At 51.1% G+C, this 20,176-nt stretch overlaps 1 protein-coding gene and 1 long non-coding RNA gene across 2 annotated transcripts; both read right to left on the reverse strand.

Moving 5' to 3' along the window:
- Window positions 1-926: 926 nt before the first annotated feature.
- SKIDA1 (SKI/DACH domain containing 1) lies at window positions 927-8,604 on the reverse strand. Its single transcript, XM_081931618.1, has one exon. It carries the CDS (start codon window positions 8,375-8,377, stop codon window positions 5,774-5,776), a length of 2,604 nt encoding a protein of 867 aa, XP_081787744.1. The 5' UTR covers window positions 8,378-8,604; the 3' UTR covers window positions 927-5,773.
- Window positions 8,605-12,786: 4,182 nt separating this feature from the next.
- On the reverse strand, window positions 12,787-15,433 carry LOC309353396. Its single transcript, XR_014161799.1, has 2 exons — window positions 13,691-15,433; window positions 12,787-13,048 (listed from the first exon to the last, which is right to left on the reverse strand). It is a non-coding gene; the product is annotated as an uncharacterized lncRNA (long non-coding RNA).
- Between the last annotated feature and the right edge of the window lie 4,743 nt (window positions 15,434-20,176).

The following is a 20,176-nucleotide window of genomic DNA, read 5'->3' on the forward strand; positions in this document are numbered from 1 at the left end:
CTGAGATTCGCAAGCCCTGCCGAGTTCCTCGCGGAGCTTTGCAAGGCGGCAAATCCCTGCGCCCTGTGGAGGTCCCCTATTTATTTATTTGCGCGGCAAGCAGCGCCCTTTCTGCTGGTGCACGAAGAGCCGGCCCGAGGGTCCCCATTGGGGAGCCCTTCTGAATCCCCTTCGCGGGAAGGTGGGCGCGACCGAGGGGACCTACTCTTTCAGGGCGGGCGACCCGGAAAAGGCCGGTGTGGGAGCGAGGCCTAGTCGGGAAGGGGAGCCGCTTTGGAGCAGCTGGAGAGGCGAGAAGGCGGGAGACGAGAGGAGACAAAAGGGAAAAGGAGAGCGGCCGGTGGAGAGCCCAGGCCCGAGTGGGCGCAGGCCCTCGACTCGGCTTTCCCTCGCCTCCTTCCTGCAAAGAGACAGGCCACCTTGAAGTGGGGCTCCGGGCCGGCCCTTCCGCCTCGCCTAAATGAGTCGGTCCCATGTCGGGGGGAGAGGAAGAGAAAGGCCAGGCGACACCAGGAGAGGCCGGCCGGGGCGAAGCACCACAAGGAGTTTGTTTTCGAGCGCGCAAGATGGCGACCAGGAGAGGCCTCCGGCTACCTCTCCTGGCCCACGGAGCTGAGTCCGCCGGTTCCCTTGCAACCTGCGATGCTCCCGCAGGAAAGCAGGAGAGTCGCCTTCCCGAGGAAGGAATCGTGAAACGGGGAAGCCAGAGACCCCCGGACTTGGCGCGTATGCGCTGCGCAGGCACTCTCGTCAAAGAGGAAAAGAAGAGCAGGGAAGCGTCGCCGGCTTCCCACCCAAATTCCCAGCCCTGTTTACAAACACAGCTGTTGTCGTAGATTTGCAAAGCACCCTAAAAGCCACCAGCCGCGAGAGAAGGTGCAGGCAAAGGAGGGGGGGGAGAGAGCAGGGGGACGGAGAGAGGGAGGGAGGGAGGGAGGGAGGTGGTCTCGGCATCTGGAAAGGACAGAGCGCCTTGTTTTTGAAACTGTCAATTCTCTCAACCCCTATTGTGAGAGCTTCATGCAAAACATCTCGGGCCTTTTAACGCTGGGGCTTGTGAGGCCGCCTCAGATTGAAAAGGAGAGGGAGAGAAGAGAAGGGAGGGGGAAGCCAGGGCAACGCAAATAATTATATTGGAATAGACACACGCACAAACTAACTGCAACATACTGTGTGTGTCTATGTAGATATCTGTGTGCGTGCATATATATATATATATGTATATGCATACACACATATATACACATATGACAGATATTTGGGAATTGCCCTTCGTTTAGCAAAAATGCGGAGGGGGGAGGTAAAATCCTTGCCTTAGTCAGGGCTAAGAAAAGCCCATGATCCCCCCGCCCAGTTCCCCCCTCAATCGTATTTTTATTAAACACGCTTGTTGTTGGAATCCCTAGGAGGAGATTTTGCCAGTGCCTGATGTTTGCAAGGGCGATTTAACAAGGTAGATTCCCGCTCTTTGTCCTGCTTCTATTGGAAAGGAAAATTGTTCTATAAGCTTCTACTCTTTAGGAAAGTTTCTGCTACCCCAACGGATTTGCAGTTAAATCGTGAACTTTTTTTCCCCTACAACGCAAAGCATCTTAACCGTAAAAAAACCACAGCGAGCAGCACTTCCTGTGTTGTATCTGTTTTTTTCCTCCAAAAGGCCACTTTTGAGTACAGCTCCTCTAAGCACACTTACACGTGTAAAGTGAAACCAAAACATCGCATTTCTCTTCTTTCTGCAGAAACTTAAATTTATTGGCAACTAAATCTGATAGAGCATCATCCCCTTTTGTAAATTGCCAAGGGGATGATTGAACAACAGTCTTCATACAACAGACAGCAGGACTTTCCTTTATTACTGCATAGTGGTGTTTAGAATAAACAACCAGCAGTGAGATTTCTCCTCCCCCCCATTTTTATTTTGTGTTGCCACTGTAGTTAAGTATGGGTGGACTTATAGAGACAATCCCTTTTCAGAGTAAAGGGTTGTAAACTCTGTGTTACATCATTTAAGGCAATAGACCTGGTTTTGCTGAAAGGCATTTACACATGTTCCCTTTTGAATGCCAGATATATAGTCCATCGTTTCCTTTGTCTCCAAGAGCAGGGGAGAACACTTCTCAACACATTTCTCAATAACATAAGAGCAACTCTGTTATATGCTTCATAGATGAATAATATTTGTCGGGGTATATATATTTTTTTATTGCCAGATTTTTGTTGTGGTTTGGTTTGGTTTAGCCCTATGAACTGGACAGTCTGTAGAGCCATATCAAATGGGAAATAGAATTTCTCTTTCATTTCAGGTTAAATTGAAAAATTATATATGTCCACTGTTGCTTACTAAAAGGTATTTTACAAAGAGCACAAAGAGACATTCCTAAACCCAACAATTTGTGCTGAACACCACAAGCCATGTGCTCCAAGGCATTCCAGCTAAAGGCAATGGGATTGCTCTGAAGCAATTTAACTGGGTTGTGTATATGGAGTTTGGCCATCAGTCATACTCTAATAAGAATCCACTGGACCAGTTGGAATTGTTAATTTGTACAAAGGAAAATACCTAGCAGAATTTCAGGCCTCCCTCTTTCTCCTTGCATCTCCCCCCCCCTCCCCTCAAAAAACAAAAACATCTTTCACTGCCAACCATGAAGCAATAGGTCTTCCTGTCGGTCTTGAAGTGAGATGGACATGTGATTATATTTAGGATTTTGGAGTATTATTTGGTGGATTGGTTTTTCTCCTGCCCCCTGCCTCCAATGCAATTCTTTGGACAAAACTGGGCTAAAAAGCTACGCCTTACAAAGCCTTTGGCTCAACACTGTTCATTCTGCAGCTTCTGGAAAGTGCAGCTAGCGAGTAACTCTCTGAAAGCTACAGGGGCTGAGGTGCCAACAAAGCACAATTAAAAATAAAAACAGTGTCTCAAACGTCTAAAAGTACCACAGAGTCAACAATGTGGTGCTTCAGTCCCCATCAGGGTTGAAAAACTTCCCCTGTTCTCTCTCTGCCATTTTCTATGGAAGGGCCAAAGTGATGAGCCTGCAGGCCCCATGGAGTGGAGAAGAGGCCACTTTGGGATGGGCAGAGGCATGTTTGACACAGGGGGTGGAGAGCTCTGGAACTCTGCCTCTAATGGCAGGATGATTTTGCCATGAATAATAGTGGAGTGGGGGGGGAGCATTGGCAAATCACCCTGCAGCTTGCTAAAGAAGCCAGAGTGGGTGCCTGAGGCTGGGAGACTTACGCAAACTAAGTATGGCCTTTTGGAGTGACATAAGGCTGTAATTTGTGCAGCTCCAGACACAGACTAGCCTATAGCAACATAACTCCTTCCCCCATTTTGAGACCATCAGATTTTAACAGAGCAAGTTAAATAAGTAATATACCACCATAACTGATGATTGCAACTGCCCAACCTGACGTGAAAAACGTATGTGTATATCTGTTATGTGTGCATATACACAACACACACACATATATCCTGCAGGTATTACAAGGAGTGGAAAACCCTTACTCATTTATTTCTCTCTCCATGTGTTTTAAAAGAAGATCAAATTAGCTAATGTCTGCTTGGAAGATTTAGAGGGGGGGCGTTATCACCAGGGGCAGGAATTTAAAGACCTTAAGGAAGAACAACAAAACAAGCCAAGGATTTCCATCTTAAAAACGTTGGCTCTGAGGCCCAGGGCGAAACATTTCAAATGCTGATTTCTTTTGTGATTTAGTAGAAATCATTATGTTGAGATTCTTCTATAGGTGAAATCCTTGAGAATTTGAATTTAGAAAGAGAATCTGTTGGCATATAAATGCTAAATTGGCGAGAAAGAAATTGCCCAGGAGCTGGCAGTCAATCCCAAAGTGCTGATTCAGCAACTCTGTGTCAGTACTTTCTCAGCCTTTAAACTTTTGGCTAAAATCTATTTAGCTTCCCTTCCCTGCTGTCTTCCACCAACATGCAACAGCACTGACAACTGCCTCACACTTGTTTGTTTTTATATCACAGTTTTATAAAGAAACAGCAACCAGCCTCTGGAAGCAGAAGTCCTTCCAATCAAATCTCTACACTTTTCTCTCACATAGACACAGACATTCCCTCTCACAAAAGAGTCAGAAACGAACGAGGAACCCTACAATGAGTATAAAATCATCATCGCTTTTTTTAAAACAGTGTTTTAATTGAAAATAAAGCTAAAGCATGCTTTTTCCAACAGTGCAAATTTCCATCATTTTGATTTACTGCTTCCATCATCACAACATATTACACCAGCATGTCTTATCAAAGGCTCGACTCTAGAAGTCTGCCTGCTTCAACTCTGTCGAGGTTTAAGTGCAAATATAGACAATTGCCTCTGATTGTCACGTGCAGTAGAAAATGATCCTGCTACAAAGATAGGGTGGTTGGGAAAAGTCCTCTTTTTTCCGAGATGTAAAGAAAACAGTGACAAGTCCTGGTTTAAAAAGCCTGAGTTTAGGTGCCAAAGTAGCCACCAAGAGTATGGGGTTCTTCATTGATAATATCCCTTCCACTGGGGCCTCTGTTGCACTTAGCATGCTGAATGTGACTGCATTTCCTTCCGATTCCCTCCAATGGGAGTGTGAGAACCTAACATTTTTTCCTGACTTTGCAAATCTGGGAGGACCAGATTTTGAGAACATCCCCCCCCCCACACACACACCTGCAAACCTTCCAATAGAAACAGAGCTCCAACCCAGTCCCACAACAAAACCTAATGATTGGAAGGCCCCCTCCTTGAGAGTAAAATTTACTTGGAGGCAAATCCCATTGAACGTGGGGTTAGAGCAGCTTCCGAGCAAATGGTTTGGCTGGGTTGAGTATTGTAGCCGAGATAGGCAATCGTGGCCAACCTGAAGGGTTCAAGGTGAAACGAGAAGGCAAAGAGTGGCATGTCCTTTTTTAGTCTCTCTCTTTTTTTCCGTCCTAAAAAATGCCTGACCATCTAATTCCAACTCTCCCACTGGTGACCCGGAGACACACGCACACACACTCCCAGCTGCAGAGTGCAACTGCTTTTGTGGAAAGGACAGGTGGGGAATTAAAACGTAACAATGAACCCTCGGCAATAAAGTAGAGGGCATTCCCAGCAGAAAGATAGTGAATTCTCCCTGTGCAACCTCTCGCTGAAAACAAAACGAAACAAAAAAAAACCTTGTACGGAACTGAACATTTAGACTTCCTGAATTCGAAATCTAGTGCATTTACACGTTAATGGCTCATTCGAATTGATATCATTCAACTTAAAAAAAAAAAAAACATAAACCAAACATTTATTTGTAGCAGTTGGAATTGAGGTACCAGGTGCTTTACTAGCATTTTGAGACAGTAAAGTGTTCCAGCTTTAGCAGATTCCACTGAGGTGGTTTTTTTGTTTGTTGTGTGGTGTGTGTGTTTTTAATAAACTTGGAAAACTTTCGCCTGAAGTAGTCTGTGGAATGTTAGACCTCTTTCGTCCTCCTCCTCGTCGTCGTCGTCCCTCCCTCCCCCCCCCCACGATGGGTTTTCATGGCAAAGAAAATAGTAATCCGGTTTTATTTTCGTCGTCCTCCAAAAATAGAATAAACCAGGATTCCCCCACACCATAAAAAAAAAATATCAAAATCAAATCGGATGTGATGAGGGGCGGGACCAGCATCCAGCGTAAGATTCTCGAAGGTCAGGAAAAGAAGTAGTTGGGGTCCCCCCCCAAAAAAGGAAAAAAGACCAACAGCAACAACAACAACGACCATGAAGTAGGGTTCCCATTCAATCTCTCTCTCATGAATGAAATTTCCTGAATTTGTGGCTGGGTGGAAGAGGTATTGCTGAGCCGCCCAGCTGCCATTTCCAGACAGGATGGGCCTTGGGAGGCGGCTGCGCATCCCGGGCGGTGTTTAAGGTGTAGGCTGGCAGCAGATCCCCGTCGAGGCCCACCACCAAGGAGGGCGGGCAGGGAAAGTTGCCCATGAAGCTGAAGGGCCTCTTGACGGCCGAGGCGACGTGGCCGGCCGCCCTTTTGCGCCGGCTGAGAACTGTCAAGTCGTCCAGGGCGCCCTCGGGGGCGTCCAGGAGCTTCCCGGCGGGCAGGCGGGGGCTCCGGACGGATTTCAGATTTGGTTTGAGCGGCGGCGGGCTGGGCAGCAGGGCTCGCTTGCCCAGCACCAAAGTCCGGTAGTTCTTCCTCACCCGGGCTCCAAATTTGTACTCCCCATCCTCGGGTTTGGCGGCGGCGGCGGCGCCTAAAGTGCAGGAAGCGAGGGCCTGGCTCGACGGGGCGGGCTGGCCCGGGGGGCTCAGCGGAGGGCTGGGGGGCTCGTCAGTGCAGCAGGCGGGGTCTTCCTTGGCTGGCAGCAGAAGTTCCTGAGGCTGGTGGGTCGGGCTGGGTGGCGGAGACGGCGAGGGCCCGGGCTCGCTGTCCGCCTCCAGCTTGTGCTCGTCATCGCTGCCTTCACATTTGAGCGGGGGCTGGCTCTGTCCCTGAACGGGGAGGGCGCCATACTCGGCGTTGGCACTGCTGTCCTCGACTTTAATCTGGGCAATGGGCACAAGGGGCAGCGGCTCGGGGTATTCAGCAGCAGCAGCAGCAGCAGCAGCAGCAGCAGCAGCAAGCACCTCGGGCTGGCTTTGGGAGGAGGAACAGCCCAGGCAGGGGGTCAATGGGCGATGGGGCTGGGGGGCTTCTGGGGGCACCCCAAGAGCAGCAGTAGGGCTCTCTGCAGGAGGAGGAGGAGGAGAGCGGGTGGGCCAGCCTCTCGCCGCGTCTCGAAGGAACCTTGGCTGTGGCAAAGCTTGGGGCATCTTTGGGCTGGGTGAAGGGCACCCCCTGGCCAGGCAGGGGGCGGCTTTCAGGTCGGGAGCTTTCACGTCGGGCGAGGGAGAGGGACACCCGCCGCCCCTTCGGACCTGGCTCAGCTCCCCAAAGCAGTGGCAATCCACCCCGGGCTCGGTTTTGGGGACCCAGCCGGCAGGGGTGATGCCCCAGTCCTCCTCGGGCGCCTCGGCTTTGATGCTCCGCGCGGGTCCAGGGAGGCTCTCGTCCCGTCCAGCCGAGGCGGGCGTTGGAGGCAAAAGACTGGCCGGAACCCCCGCCAGACCGGGCGGCTTGCAGAAGCTGGTGCGCCTGAAGCGGATGCTCTGCACGGATGCTTGGCTGGAGCCGGAGCTGGAGTCCGATTCGGAGCTGCTCTCCTCTTCTTCTTCTTCCTCTTCCTCCTCCTCCTCTTCCTCCTCCTCGTCTTCCTCCTCGTCGGAGCTCAGCTCGCTGGAATCCGAGGCGTAGCTGCCCTCCTCGTCCTCCGAAGACCCCGAATTGCTGCTGCTGGTCAAACTGGAGCAGAAATCGGAGTCGTTGGCCGCGTGGTCCGAATAGGAGCTGGAGTCGGAGTCACTGCTGTAGGAGGGCTCCGGGAAAGGCTGCTGGGGCGGCGCCGGCGCCAGGAAGCCGTTCAAGCCCGGCAGCCTCTCCAGCGAGGCGGCTTTGGGGGGCTTGCCGGCGCGGGGCACTAGCAGCGGGAAGCGCCCCTCGGCGGCTTTCTTCCTCTTGGAGCGGCAACCCAGAGCCAGCGGGCCGCTCTCCGACGTGGCGGCGGCTGCTGCTGCTGCTGCGGCTGCTGCAGCGGCGGCGGCGGCGGCGGCGGCGACGAGCTTGGGTTGGCTGGCAATGGCGGCCGAGGAGTGGTAGTAGTAGTGCGGGTGCTTGGAGCAGAGCAGGCTCCGAAAGCAAGGCGCCTCCGACGCCAGCGAGACATAGCGCGGCGCCAGCGGCGCAGTTTCATAGTTTGGCGACCCTTTGCAAGGGGATCGCGCCAGTCCCGGCGCGCTGGGCGCGGGCGATTTGCTCCAAAAGTGAGGTAGATCCGAAGCCGGTAGGAAAGCGCCCGATGCTGCCGCCGCCGCCGCCGCGCGCCACGCTTTCCGTCGGCGGCCGCTGCTGCCTCCGCCGCCGCCGCTGCTGGCCAGAGGCGCGGTGGCTCCATTCAAACCCAGCCAAAGTTTACCGCCTCCTTTCCAGAAGGCCGCGTAAGGGTCCGGCCCGGGGGCTTCTTGGAGGGCCGCGGCCCCCTTGCGCTTGGTCCTGAGCACCCTCTCGGTTTTGCACGACGTGTAGAGCGCCTCGACGTCCTCGCGGGAGATGAGGGTGCATTTGGCGGCGTGGAAGGCGATGGAGTTGATGGCTTTGAGCTTGCGCAGCTCCTGCAGGTCGCAGTGGTGCTTCTGCACGTTGAGGTGGTCCATGCGCTTGTGCACCGTCGTCCGAGGGATGTTCTTCAGCAGATCCGTGAAGACCTGCGACAGCGCGAACATCTGCTTGCCCCGGATCACCAGGTAACCCAGGCGCACGCCGTCCACCTCCTCGAAGCCCGACTTCAGGTGGTCTCCCATGGCGCGCGCCTCAGAGCAGTCCCGGCATCCGGGCAGCGGGAGGGAGCATAAAAAGGGGGCGCCGGAGGGGCCCCCCAACCCCCACACATGCACGCCGCACCCCGGAGTTGGAACCAGCAGCCTTCGGCGGCGGGAGGAAAAGGTGTGCAGCCGGTGGGGGCGGATGGAGGGGGTGGGTGGGTGGCAAGGAAGGAGAGGAGATCCACGCGAGAAAAGGCTATTTATTTATATATATATATATATATATATATATATATATATATATATATATATATATATATAAAATCCTCAGCCAGGTGCTGGAGCGGGTCTCAAGGCATCCTGCTGGAGCAAAAAGAACAAAGCCTGTTATACCCGATCAAACTTTAGGCGGGGGGCGGGGGGGGGAGATGTTGGAATCAGGAGAGAGAGAGAGAAAGAAAGAAAGAGAAAGAAAGAGGGACTGAGCGCTATAGGGAGGGGATTTAAAAAAAAAACAGGTCCTGGAAAACTGCCTTAGGGGATTGGGCGGGAGCGATTGGCTCGCTTGCCCCCGGTGTTTCTCGACGGCACTGAGGCAGGCTGGCTACCTGTGCCCTTTGGCTGGCGGCTTCCCCCCACTGCCCAGCCAGGATAAAGGAATGTGAGCCAAAGGGGGCTGTGCGGAGACGAGCCGAGCCACGCAGCCGCTCTTCCCGTCGCTGCTTTCGCTCCAAATCAAATGACAGAGGGAAGTGAGCTGGTCCGGAGACACCTTCATCAATTAATTCCCCTCAAGCCAGCGCTGATTGGACACTCCTGACAGGTGATGCAATAAAAATTGATATTCCACCCCCTTCGCAGCTCCCCCCTCCAAATCTCTGGCTAATTAGCATACTCTTAGGCTCCTACCTCCCCTCCCAAAGTAAATAATACTGTTAGTATATAAATCTTTCTATTAAACAATCCGGAGCTCCCAGCCAGCCCACAGCTCGCTCTCGGCGGCGCTGGCGACTGAAAGACCGGGTTTGGAAGCCCTCGGTGACACGGGTTTTGTTTTATTTTTTGAAACAAATATAAGAAATAAATGGAATTTGGAAACCTTCTTGGGGTTATTTAGTGGGGATAAAGTGCGGGGGTGGGGAGGACAGAAAGCTGTTTCCCCCACGATATGAATTCTGTGGATGTAAAGATTGGAAGGGGGAGCTTTTAAGTAACCATTTTAAAGGGGCGCTTATTCTGCAATGCGTGTCAAAAGGAGGGTTCCTCAACAGGTATTCCCCTTCCTTTGGCTTGCAAGCATAGTTAAAAAAAACAAACAAAAAACCCTGGGGTTTGTCTGACGTTATTTTGTATATTTCTGTGAACGACTCAGAAAACGAGAATACTCACGTCCCTTCTTTTCCTCTTCCTCCTGGTCTCTCACTCTCACTCTTTCCGATAGCTAAGTTGGTGCTACTGGGGGGTGGGGGGTGGGAATTATTTAGGGCTGCGTGCTTATCCTGAGCTCCAGCCCCGCAATACTGTAACACTTTTCTCTGAAATTCTGCCTGTAATATTGGGGGGTGGGGGAGGGGGAGAGGAGGGGGAGAGGAGGAGGTTGGAAGAGAGAGAGAGAGAGAGAGATCGGGACGCGGGCTCACGTCAGACCCATAACAAAGCCGAGATAAGCCAGCAGCAAGGTCTCTACTTTTCCGCAGTTCCCCCGTGCTAGCTCCCAAGGTGGAGGGAGTCCCCCCTCCGGTCCGCGCGTCCACGCCAGGATCGCCTGCGTGTTGATTGCTTCCAGCAGGGGGAAAAAGATGGCAACAGAGCCGAGAGGAAAGCTTGGAGAAGGAGGAGGAGGAAGGAGGGAGGAGGAAGGGGAAGATTGCAATGGGTCACAGGGATGCTTCTGACTTCTAGGGTGCCGCCCTCGCTAGAACTTCCCTGGAGGCTGAGTGTTCTCCCCCCCCCCCCCGCCCCGCTACCTGCGGTCCAGACGATGAGACTTCCCCCCTCCCCGCCGCTGGAATAGTAAATTCACTGAAGGTGTCTGGGTGTAAGGGGTTTCCTATTCACACGTTCGGTGTCAGAATGTGGGTGTGGGAAAGAGGCTTGCCCCTCCCCCCGCACGCTTCCATCGCTCTATAGAAAAGGCTCTCTCTCTCCCCCCCCCCCCACCTTACAATTCCAACTTTCATCTTTCCCAAGTGGCGGCCGAATATTTTCGGCTCCGTGGACAAAAGAGGGATGGGAAATAAGGCCCAGCCCACGAAAAACTTATACTGTCTTATGGGGGGGGGGTGTTTGAGTGTATTATCCCGCCCCCCTCCAAGCCCTTCCGTCTTTCAGATCTATCCCAACCCAACGGCAAAATGACCAGCAGCCCGGCCCTATTCCCCGCATCTAAGCGGCTGAATAGCGAGCCGGAGTCGAATCGGCGTCGATCCAAATCCTGCTAGTCCGCGGGGTTGCGGTGGATCGCAGTCGCTAATCGATTCACGCCGAATTCCGGCCAGAAGCACAAAGTGGCTGTGTCTTTGCAGAGAGGAGCTCGCGGCCAGAGCCAAAATGAAATGCATCCCTGTGCTCCAGGAAAACCACTGGGATTCCTCGGACTAAGAAACAGTGTGTGTGTGTGTGTGTGTGTGTGTGTGTGTGTAGGGGAGGGGGCGGAAGGTAAGAAGAAGATGGCCTGCCTTCGAAGGCCATGTGCCCCACTGACATAGATTCCCATAGTCCTATGCCCCATAATATCAGCGGCTGCAGAATAATTACGTCGGAACTGGGAAAACAAATAAGCAAGTCTACCAACAGAGCACAAAAAACTCATCCTGTGTTCTCCCCCAAAAAATCCCCTCCTTTTGCTTGCTTTCTTTTTATTGGTGATTCATTTTCACGGTCGTTGTGCATGACTAGATAAAAATTCAGCAGGCGATTTCTCTCTCTTCCAACCGGCCCCCTCCCAGCTCCCAGTGTGAGGACTGAAGGGCCAAGGGGTGCTGGCGAGCGTCCGGAAATTAAGAAAGCCCGTGGCCTCGCCTCCCAACTCAGGCTGGGCTTGACCGAGCCGTGGAGCTCGGCTGCTGCTCGCCAGACAGAAGGCGACACAACTTGCACGGAGTGACTTCTTCCCTCCGAGCTCCAAGGCCCGGTTCCCTCTTGAATCAAGAAACTGGAGAGAGAGAGAGAGAGAGAGAGAGAGAGAGAGAGAGAGAGAGAGAGAGAGAGAGAGAGAGAGAGAGAGAAGAGAGAAAGAAAGAGAGAAAGAAAGAAAGAAAGAGAGAGAGAGAGAGAGAGAGAGAGAATTTATACACACACACCCTTGTCTCAAGGAATATCATTCCTATATATGTGTGGGTGTGATTATATATAATATTATATATTATAGATCTCCCTTGAGACAAGAGCGAAAAGGAGAGCTTGGTCCAGGGTCTCGTGATAGTACAGCCCTTCCAACGCAATCGAAAGGCGGTGGCGAACAATGAATGGAAGGCTCCTCGCAGCCCAGTTGAGCTCCGCATCTGGCTGCCTTCGCCTGTGCGCGTTCCTCTTCCCCCTCGCGCAGGAGACATCGCCTCTCATTCTGGAGCTGCAAAGCAAAGTTTGGAGGGGAAACAGCTGCCTGGCTGTTTTATTTTGTGTGTGGGGTTTGTGTGGGTGTGGGTGTAGAATGAAGCGGCGAAGAGGGAAATAAAGCGGTATCAGCTTTTGTAGGGTTAAGCAATGGGGACCTTTCAGACCCCTCTGTTCTCGGTCTCCTATTCCCCAGGATGGCAGCCGTCGTCTCGTGCCCCCCCCCACTCCCGGCACACACACAGCCCCACACCACGCTGCTCCTCCCCCTCTCCCCCCCCAATTTGATGCTGAAGGTGATGGCATCCCTGACAGGCCGATCCACAAAGTAAATGAAGCCCGAGGTATTGGCTTTAAAGTTCCGGCCGATGCCTCGCTGTTTGTCTATTTCGCAAAGTTGAGTTCTCAAGTCGTGGCTCGGTTACTTTTAGCTTCCAAATCGGCACAGGCTATACAACCAAGTCATCCGCCTTGCAAAGGGTGGCGTACTCCGGAGTAAAGAGGTTGTGGGGATCTCAGCCACAAAACAAGCGCATCCAGGCTCAGAGACAGAGCCACATCCATTCTGCCTCGCAAACTCTCTCTCTCTCTCTCTCTCTCTCTCTCTCTCTCTCTCTCTCACACACACACACACACACACACGACTACAGTCGTCTGCTTCTTTGGCTTCTTCAGGCTGGGCCCCCAGTTTTTGTTTGCTTTAAACATCGACGTTAAAAGCAACAAAATCGGGTGTGTGCGCGCTTTAAATAGCTGCTTTTCTTTAGCAAATCGACATTTCTACCAAGGTACAACGTTAACTCTCTATTTGGAAAAAAAAAATCGTGGTAACAACTGTGTGTGTGTGTAGGACTAGATCAGTTAATACACAAATAAACACACACACCAAGACGGAGATCTTAAGGAAATATTCAATACACATGGGAAAGGCACATTGGAGTCGAGTTGAAACTCCCCCAGCAGATTCCCTCCCGCAGCCTTTTGTTCCTTGAAACTTCTCCATCTTGAGTTTGCGGGGGTGGGGGTGGGGGAGGGGAGGAACCTGCCAGTTTTCTTGTGGTCATCAAAACACACCGCTGCATATCCGGGATCTTCCTTAGGCACTTCGGGAGTCGATCCTCATTTCCACAACCCCTCGCGGACCGAGGACCCTCTCTGGAAGCAAAAGGAAGGCCGAGGAGGTTTTTCCAGTGGATTCGCAGGCAGACATACCGAAGCTAGCAACAGTTTTGCAGCTTCAGATTATGAACGTGAGAACGCTCCCTCCAAAACACACAGCCACACACGCTGGGGGAGCGGATAGATATCGGGGTGTGTGCAAATAAGGTGCCTGTTGTCGGCGGTGTTCAAAATTAGGCGAGACTTTACTGATTTCCCTGAGTGAACAACAGACGCCGGCAGCGTTCATAGAGGAAAATCAAAGGCAGTACAATTTCTCGGCCCTGCCACTGAGTCCGCCTCTCCAGTCCAGCTACGGGGGATTCCTTGAATTCAAATGCAATTTTAAGCACGCTTTCGGGGCGGGATGGGGGGGGCCTAATTAAACGGAGTAGAACTTCCTTCCAAGTAAACGTGCTTTGGCTTGGCCTACTAGGTTGCAACCCTAAAACGCTTAGTTGGAAGCAAGTTGCTCTGCAACCCGCGGGACTTATTTTTCCAAATACCAGGAAGATCTCTGTATGTTTGCAAATCCTGCCGAAGGATTTAGGAATAAATCTATGCACAGGGAAAAAGAGTGAGGTTCACTGCATTGTGAATCTGTTTTGTTTTGTAGAGTGGGGAGGGTGTGTGTTTTACCTGCGGCTGAAATGTGGCCTTCTTTTTCTTTCTGGCGAAACAGATAAGGCTACCGGTGGATCCATATACCAGTTAGACGAGGAAATACTTGGATTTTAGGTCGTCTTGCAGCCTGGAAAACCTTTAAGTGAAAGTCTTCGAATTAAAGCTGATTTAGTGACACTGATTTCAGGCATCAGTCCCGGTAGTTATGAATGGGACGCGGTGGAATTAATGGAATCAATAATTCGAAAATCAATTAGATTGAATCGGGTTCAGCCTTTGGACAACAATTCAACTGGGTTGTGGATAGCGAGAACGCTCATGAGGCATTTTCCTCTTCTCACCTCCGAGAGAGAGAGAGAGAGAGAGAGAGAGAGAGAGAGAGAGAGAGAGAGAGAGAGATTATCAATCAAATGTGCTCCTTTTCCCATCGAGTAGCCCCAGTCTGTAATGTATACCCTACCTTAGATAGGATTTCTTTACCTTAGATGATATTTCAGTCTGAAGCACTCTTGGCGAACGACAAACCTAATTAGAAAATAACGAGGAAAAATAATATTCCTCACCCAATGCTGTAAACCTATTCCCATTGATCTCAGATTGCATAGTTGTTGTTTTTACTCTGTGGTCTTAAAAATATATAGAAGCTCCCTTGTATCGCTGCTTTTTTGGGGAAAGGGGGGTTTACTGGGAGATGAGTGTGTCTGCGTTTGAGAGAGGGGGGGTATATATTTGAAAACGCCCTCTGAGGTTGTGCTTTGATATATTTTCATTGTATTATCATGACTATGTTTAAACAGCCCAGCAATCCAGGCTGACCTCTTATTTCTGGGGCAAGTCACTCAGAGCACCATTTACAGCCCTTTAAATGTTTACTTGTGAAATGCAACAGCACTTTAAGCTTCTATTTTCACTAGGTCCTCGAATTCTCCGTATCCCGGTGCATTTTCACACTACAACAGCCACCGCCAGACTATCTTATTCTTGGTTATAACCCTTTTCCGATTGGCACAGCTTATTATTCGTGGGTTATTCTGCATATAATTATTATAATCATTATTATTTTATTTCAGAGGTAAAAATATATCATTTCCCAGCCTAAATTAGATTTTCAGAGTTGGTGCATTGCCTGTAGTCACCCCTATAATATATCCAGGGCGGATTGGGGGAGGGGAAGAAACAGTTGGGGAATATGGCAAAGGGACCAAAACCTGTCAAAAGGGTCATTCAGCTCCCCATATCATTCAGCCAAACGTAAGTGCAGACTTTAAAAAACCCTCCACATACACTTATTTTAAAAAGGACAAGCACAGACACCTTTTGACACATTACAGCAATCCCCAGTATAGTTAAAGGCTTTGCGTGGTGCGGGGACACTCCAAGACCCATAGCTAAGTTCCTGCAACACATCACACTGTGAGTTATTTCTCTGTAAACAGAGCAACAATTTATAGTGCTGTTGAGGGCTGCTTTGTTTTCTCACATGGACATATCTTCTTGCTTTGCAAATATCAGGAAAAGAGGTTTTCTTCTCTTTCATCGTCAAATTTTCCCCTAGAAACTTCGCTCATCCTTGTTGTTTTTAAACCTCACTTTTAAAGAAGAGGTTTTTTGGGACACAGACTGCCTGCCATGTTGCCTACTGACCCATAATCAAAATGCAGTGACCTCCTACCCTTTTTTTGCCCCTTGACCCATCCCGAATTCAATGCAGCCTTTATAAATTTGCAAATCCTTGGACGTAAAGGGGGATTTGGGGAGGCTTTGTTCGGCGAGGATCCTAAAAGTGTGCATTTTTAATTAGACACAAAGGTGCAGTAAACAAAGACTCAGGGACACGCTGGTGTTTCTGACGTACAGGTGGGCAGAACCCCCCCCCTCACACGCCTGGACTCGATTGCAAAAGATATATTGCCCACCCCAAACGCCCCCCTCCAAATTGCCGCCAAAAATAACGCACCAAAAATTGAAGCAAGCAGCAAAAGGCAATTACAAACGCACACGAGATCCAAAGGGTTAGGGATTGCACCAAATTAGCAATGTGGTACAAATCACTTTCATGACGTAAGGAATGGCCAGGCCAGAGTCTTGCAGCGTTCCTCATCTCTAAGGACTGTGGGGATCCTGATGACCCGGGGAGGGGGAGAGAGCGAGAGGGAGGGAGAGGGACGGAGAGAGATTTGATCTGAAGCTACAGGCACATTCCCTTATCTCCCTAGCTATCAGCCAGTTTAAAGGACACCGTAATTACGATTGCGATAAAAGCAAGACAATGCCTGCCTATTTGGGCTGAATAAATAAGGAATGTTTACAACTGTAGAATGTTTCAGTGGCAATTAAAGGCTGGCAAAGAAAACCTCTCCTTCTGCCCTCAACCTTATTTACTCGGTTTTGCTTTTATTGCAATCTTTTCATTCCTTTCCTATGCAGCAGATCACCTTTTTAGAAGGGTGGTAAAGAGGAAATGGGGAGCGTTACATGAGGGACAGAAAAGACACCAGAGACGCCTGCTCCGTATTTGTTGTTATTTTTCTTCATTTCTCCAGTTGCACACACAGAGCGAAACTTTCAGGTCTAGCCATAAAAGAGCCGGGACATCCAGCGCGGTGTTACAATATGGCGCTGAGGGGGCTATGCTCATTTCCACCCACAACCAAAACCCAAAGATGTTTGAGGGGCTCCATAAGGTGTTGGTGGACAATCAGAGCCTTATTTCCTCTCATGCCCGGAAACCGAGGGAAGCCGAAAATCCACCTCATTTGCTAAGACACAAGGATCTATTCAACTATCCATTGTATCAGCAAACCTCATCATAATCAGATTAAATGCAGGTTTGGACACTAATACCTGCGAGGCTGAGCATTAAACATCGCCTGGAGTATGCAGAAATCCGTGAATGGGCTTATTTTGCTCGCTTGATCATCGCGTTACCAAAATAGTAACACCAACAGCATTTCCTCTTAAAAACAAAAAACTGTTCCTCCTCCTCCTCCGACACATTTTCTCCCAGCTACAACCCTAACCTAAACTTCCCAACCTCGTTTTCTACCGCCGGCTCATTTGTTTTTATTTCGAGATTCAAAACTTTTGCCACATGGGGTGAGAGCAAGGAGGGTAGTGGGTTTCAAATGCAGGCAGGGATCGGCTTTTAACACATTCGCTCTTAAGGAATTAATAAAGTGCAAACTTTTTCTTTCTTTCACGTTAAACTCTCACCGGGGAAGGTTTCCTTATTTAAAGCTAAGGGAGGGGGGCAAACAAGTGCGTATGTGCGTGTAGTGGCGGCGGCGGGGGGCATCCTAGTGTATATTTGCCGCTCTCTGGCTAGTTCCAGGCCCCCTTTCCTTTTGAAAGTTTTAGACCTTCAATACCCTCGGATTCTACTGGCAGACTTAGGATGGCCTTGGAGGGTCCTAAACGCGACCATTCACTGAGGCGGGGGGCTACAGCTTGCAACAACGTGCTCGGCAACTTAATCTTGCCCCAAAATGGGAAGAGCGCGCAAAAGAACGGAATACAAACTCTCTCTACATCTCTAGTCCCTTTCTAAGGTGGATTGTGTATTTTGCAGCCGATGGGAACGTCTGGATTTCGCAGCAAAAAGGAGAGAAGGTAAGTGTTTTATCCTTGTAGCCGCCAGTTCGTGGAGAAACAATGCCAGAACAAAGGGGACCACTTCTCCCTATGAAGCGTTTTGCATTTTCTTCCTCCATTTCTCATCGAGGAGACACTGGGGAGGGGGAAGGGAGAGGCGACTGGCACAACTTTTTCGCTTTTAGGTAAGAAAGGCTGGAGCGAGCGGGGCGTTTGAGAAACTAGCCACCGGCGCGCGGATTTAAATACTACTCAAAAGAGAAAGGGAGAAGGATCCCAGCAGCAGCAGCAGCCACCTCCCTCGCACCGCCTGCAGCAAACGGGTCCGCCGCCAATTCAGCGGCGCTGAAACTGGAGAAACGGCTCGCGCCGTCTCGGCCGCGAAAAGAAAAAAACCCAAACACCACCTAAACCCTCCCTTCCGAAGGCGAGCCGGCGCCTCCAGCTCGGCCGGGCTTTCGAGCGACTGCTCCGCGCGGAAAAAACGGCTAGGAGCCGCACGAAGAAGGAAGGGGGCTGCGTTTTAAAACGCAAACTCTCGCCGCCGCCGCCTTCGGAAAAGCGGCCCAGGAAGGAAACGTAGGGAATATATCAGGGTCTCCCCGCCCCCCGATCGCGGGGAGCAAAGGAGAAAAAGGGCCCGGCGAGGTTTGTGCGTGCGCGGGCTGAGGAAGGCAGCCCGCCTTCACGAACAGCTCTCCTGTTTGGGGTTTTGTGGGGCAAGGGGGAAGCGGGAACTGGAGGCTGCAAGGTCCTTTGCAGCCGAGAAAGCGCTTCTTGCCTCGGCGGGAGCAGGGAGAACCCGGGGCCTGTTGTGGCCCAAGCTCAGGAGGTGGAGGCGGCATTGCCTAAGTTGTCCCCGCGTAGCAGCAGCAGCAGCAGCAGAGGATTTCCCCCCCCCCGTCCAATGTTTATAGCTCTCCCCTTCGGCTGCATTGTCCGGGAGCAGCGGGGGGAGGAGACTGGAGAGAAGGGGCCTAACGTCTCCTTACGCCAATGTAAGGCGTCGCTGCCTCCTTCCCCCCCAGAGAAGAAGAGTGGCGGGCAGGCAGGCAGGCAAGCGCAGTTAGCACGAGGAACCCGCCACCGCCGCTGCAGCAGCAGCAGCAGCTTCCCTTTCCCCCTCTCGCCTGGGCTCTTTCCATTCATTTACCCGGGCGCAGGGGGCGGGGCCTGCGGGCCGGTGACCTTTCACCTCCTGCCTTCCTGCCTTCTCCTCCTCCCCCTCGGCGTTTCCTTTTGCCGCTCGGCCATTTGCTTACCCAGAAGCCAGCGCGCCGGGCGCGCTCGTGCCGAGCTCGAGTCTCTCGTAATCGCCCCTCTCAACCCCGCCCACTCCGCTTCTCTCTCCCCTCCCCTCCCGGGCGCGCGGCTTCCAATCTCAGGCCGGCAGGCAGCCTCCTGGCGGAGGCCGCTGCTGCAACTCCCCGCGTGGACGCTAGGGGCAGCCGCTTCCAAGGGAGGGTGCTATTAGCTGCCCGCGGGAGACTTTCTATGGATAATAATAATAATAATAATAATAATAATAATAATAATAATAATAATAATGGTTCTATAACGCCCTTTATAAAACAGTTCCAAACACTAATTTTACGGTCCTACTGACACTAGTGCAGATTACTTTCAAGTCACGTATTCAACATCCGGTATCACTGTCCACGTTATTATAGGTAATTATTAATTATAATTTCCGACAGCAGTAATTAATTGCATTTATTGAACACAGCTAACGCTTGTCATAAATCAGGATTATTTACAACGATGACGGTAATGCGGCTGAAGAGAGGGGGGAAAAAAAAGTTCCTGAAAGTTTAGGCAGGGCGATTAAAACTGGGAGAAAAGGAGGGGGAGATGGTAAAGGATTTCCCCTTCCATAAGGCAAAGGGCTAGACTTCAAAGCCCCCACATCCCGCCCCCAATATGGGGGAAATGTAGTTGAAGGGAATATTAGGGAACTATTTCGAGGATGAAGAGCCACTGCAGTTCCTACTCAGCATCTCCTGCCCCAAGTCATCATCTCCCCTCCCCCTTCCCCCAAAAGCAAAAGGGCTGGCTTTGAAGAAAAAGGTTTAGAACTCTTTGTTTCTGCTTTTCTTCCTGACCATGTGAGTGAGGCGGGGTTGGGTCGGTGGGACTGGAAAGCAGCAAAACAGGTCACTGGGTGACTTGCTTCTTCATCCTTCAGCTTTTAGCGTCTCTCTCTCTCTCTGCCCTAGAAAAATGACACTCCTGGGTTTCCTTAAAAAGAATATTTTAAGTGGGAAAAGAGGGAGGGGGGACTCGAGATCGAGGACTGTTTTAATGGTCTCCGTCTAAAGCATGAGGGGACTACCATCAAATGGCACAGCGTTACACTCTTAAGAATATCTGAATAGATCAAATCCCGCTCGCCCCTCCTTGGAAGGCTGGAAAGAAACAAGTTCTTTTAACGAAGAGCTTTAGAACTTAAGCTAAAGCTGCAGCCGAGAGGGAAGTGTTTTTCTCGGCCTTGCTTGCGGATCTGCAGAGCTTGCAGCGTGGCCCAGAACCGGTAGCGTTCAGATGCACGTGCAGCAGACAGCCCCGGCCATCTGCAATATCTTCAGATCGCTGCCTGCTTTTTGTTTTTGTTGAAGCCTTCCCAACCTGCGAGATCACTGCGAGAACAAAGTGCAGGCTAGGAGCAGGCGTGGGCCGAGCTTCCGGAGGGCTCTGAGACGGAGGAGGGGGAGGGAAGAGGTGCTTCTGGGGACAGCCTCCCAAATCGCAGCTTTCCCCAAAAGCAGCAAGACGTAGAAAGTGGCGACCCAAACGGTGACCTACTGCATACGAGCGGAAGGTTGCAGGGAGGACAGGAATCCATCCGAACAGCGAGGCGGGATTGTACTGCATATTAAAGAAGAGATCTTTACGAGGCTGGTTTTCGTTTGA

The sequence above is a fragment of the Podarcis melisellensis genome, assembly GCF_964234715.1.
Source record: "Podarcis melisellensis genome assembly, chromosome: 12".
Taxonomy (NCBI): Eukaryota; Metazoa; Chordata; class Lepidosauria; order Squamata; family Lacertidae; genus Podarcis; species Podarcis melisellensis.